At 34.4% G+C, this 1,826-nt stretch overlaps 1 protein-coding gene across 1 annotated transcript; it reads left to right on the top strand.

Moving 5' to 3' along the window:
* Positions 1-661: 661 nt before the first annotated feature.
* Positions 662-1,653, top strand: LOC108679783 (sperm-associated antigen 7 homolog; the record flags this gene model as incomplete). The annotated part of the gene is given in 2 exon segments (XM_018168508.1): positions 662-757; positions 1,560-1,653. Coding segments are annotated over 2 exon segments (173 nt in total), but the record flags the coding sequence as incomplete, so codon positions are not given.
* Between the last annotated feature and the right edge of the window lie 173 nt (positions 1,654-1,826).

The raw sequence follows: 1,826 nt of genomic DNA, 5'->3' as shown, positions 1-1,826 counted from the left end.
GAGGTTCTACTGTAAATGCGTTTTTAAGGGTGTCCCTTATTACCCCGTTGCGTGGAATTGGCTGCCATTTGTTTTGGGAATGAGATTGGCAAATTATGTCAATTGCGTTTTCAAGCCGACACCTGTGTGCAACTTTTATGTAAGTAAATTTTTTTTATATGGCTAATATTTTTTTGCTCCTGACCTTAGTAGAAGTACTTTTCCAAAATCACACTTTTCACACTTTTTTCAGCAATTTTTAGAGATAGTAAATGTATGATTTCTTAACTAGCTTAACTAGATAGTAAAAATGTTGAAGTTTACGCCACTATTTTTAGTTTTTCAATATTTTAATTAGTTTAGCTGCTACAACATTTCTACAAAATGTGGGACACGTGTCCTGATTTACCCCACCCGTCCCTTATTACCCCGTTTGACAGTAGTGACTGAGATGCAGCCTCCTTCATCACACCCTAGGCACATAGTGACTGAAATGTCATGTAGTGTCCAACAAAGGTTTGGAGAAATTATTTTACTGATGTTGACTAAAAATTAGTTTTATGAAGCTTATTTTTAACTATAAATGATAGGTTGTTTTTAGAAAAATTTGTCATTAAATAATGTAGGTTGGTGCTGGTACCCAATGTTGTTTCATCATCTAATGATGTGTGTTTAATTCCAGATATTGGTTGAGCCACCATGGATTTACTAGACTCCATCATGAGCAAGATGGCCAAGCCACCGTCCATTGACGACAAACAGAAGAAGCTCATGCGAGGTGTGCAGGCTCCGAGTATACCTAATTTGTGTTAACAAGTTTTATCTGTGTATTGAATTCTATGAATCTATGTGTGGCAAGAATGTTTTTTTGAGAACATTTTTTTTATTTAAATATCTAGATGCAACTTTTGTAGTTATATTCATATAAGCTCATGCAAGGTATGCAGGTTTCTAGTATTCTTTGTATTAATGAGTTTTTGCTGTGTATTAAATTATATGAATTTATTTGTTATAAGAATGTTTTTTTGAGAAATTTTTTTATTTAAATATCTAGATGCAACATTTGTAGTTATATTCATATACCATTGTATATAATATAACTTGTTCACCATGTACTTCACTTTAATGTTGCTCAATATAATATATTTCTCAATATAATATATTCATATAATATATTATAATACTTATATGCAGGCCCTAAGTATTCTTTTTATTAATGAGTTTTTGCTGTGTATTGAATTATATGAATTTATATGTTGCAAGAATGTTTTTTTGCTGAGAAAATTTTTTATTTAAATATCTTGATGCAACATTTGTAGTTATCCCTAAAATCCAATTGTGCTTTGCTGATCTACCTTGGAAGATAGGTAGAACAGTTGGAATTTATATTCATATACTGTATATAATATAACTTTAATGTTATAACTTTAATAACTTCACCATGTACTTTACTTTAATGTTGCTCAATATATATTCATCAGCTATAACTTGATTTAAAGTCTTCTACAATTCTATTACTGTTGTGACTCCATAACTGGATAACATTCATGTATTAATTGTGCAATGTTTGCATGGAGCAGAGCAGCAGAAGGTGCTGGACGAGGCCAGGAGCAAGGAGCGGGAGGAGCTGAGCAAGTTCCGGCGCCAGATGGAGCAGCGCGTCCACAGCTTCATACTCGACGACCGACTGGAGAAACTCCGACTCGAGCCCATGGAGCAAGTGGCTCGCAGTGTCGTGTCAGTTGCCACTTGTTGTTTGTGTTATGTCACTTGCAGTGTCGTGTCACTTGCAGTGTCGTGTCACTTGCAGTGTTGTGTCAGTTGCAGTGTTGTGTCACTTGCAGTGT

This window comes from Hyalella azteca, unplaced genomic scaffold (genome assembly GCF_000764305.2).
Source record: "Hyalella azteca isolate HAZT.00-mixed unplaced genomic scaffold, Hazt_2.0.2 contig13997, whole genome shotgun sequence".
Classification (NCBI taxonomy): domain Eukaryota; kingdom Metazoa; phylum Arthropoda; class Malacostraca; order Amphipoda; family Hyalellidae; genus Hyalella; species Hyalella azteca.
This window is presented reverse-complemented; position numbering and strand designations above follow the sequence as displayed.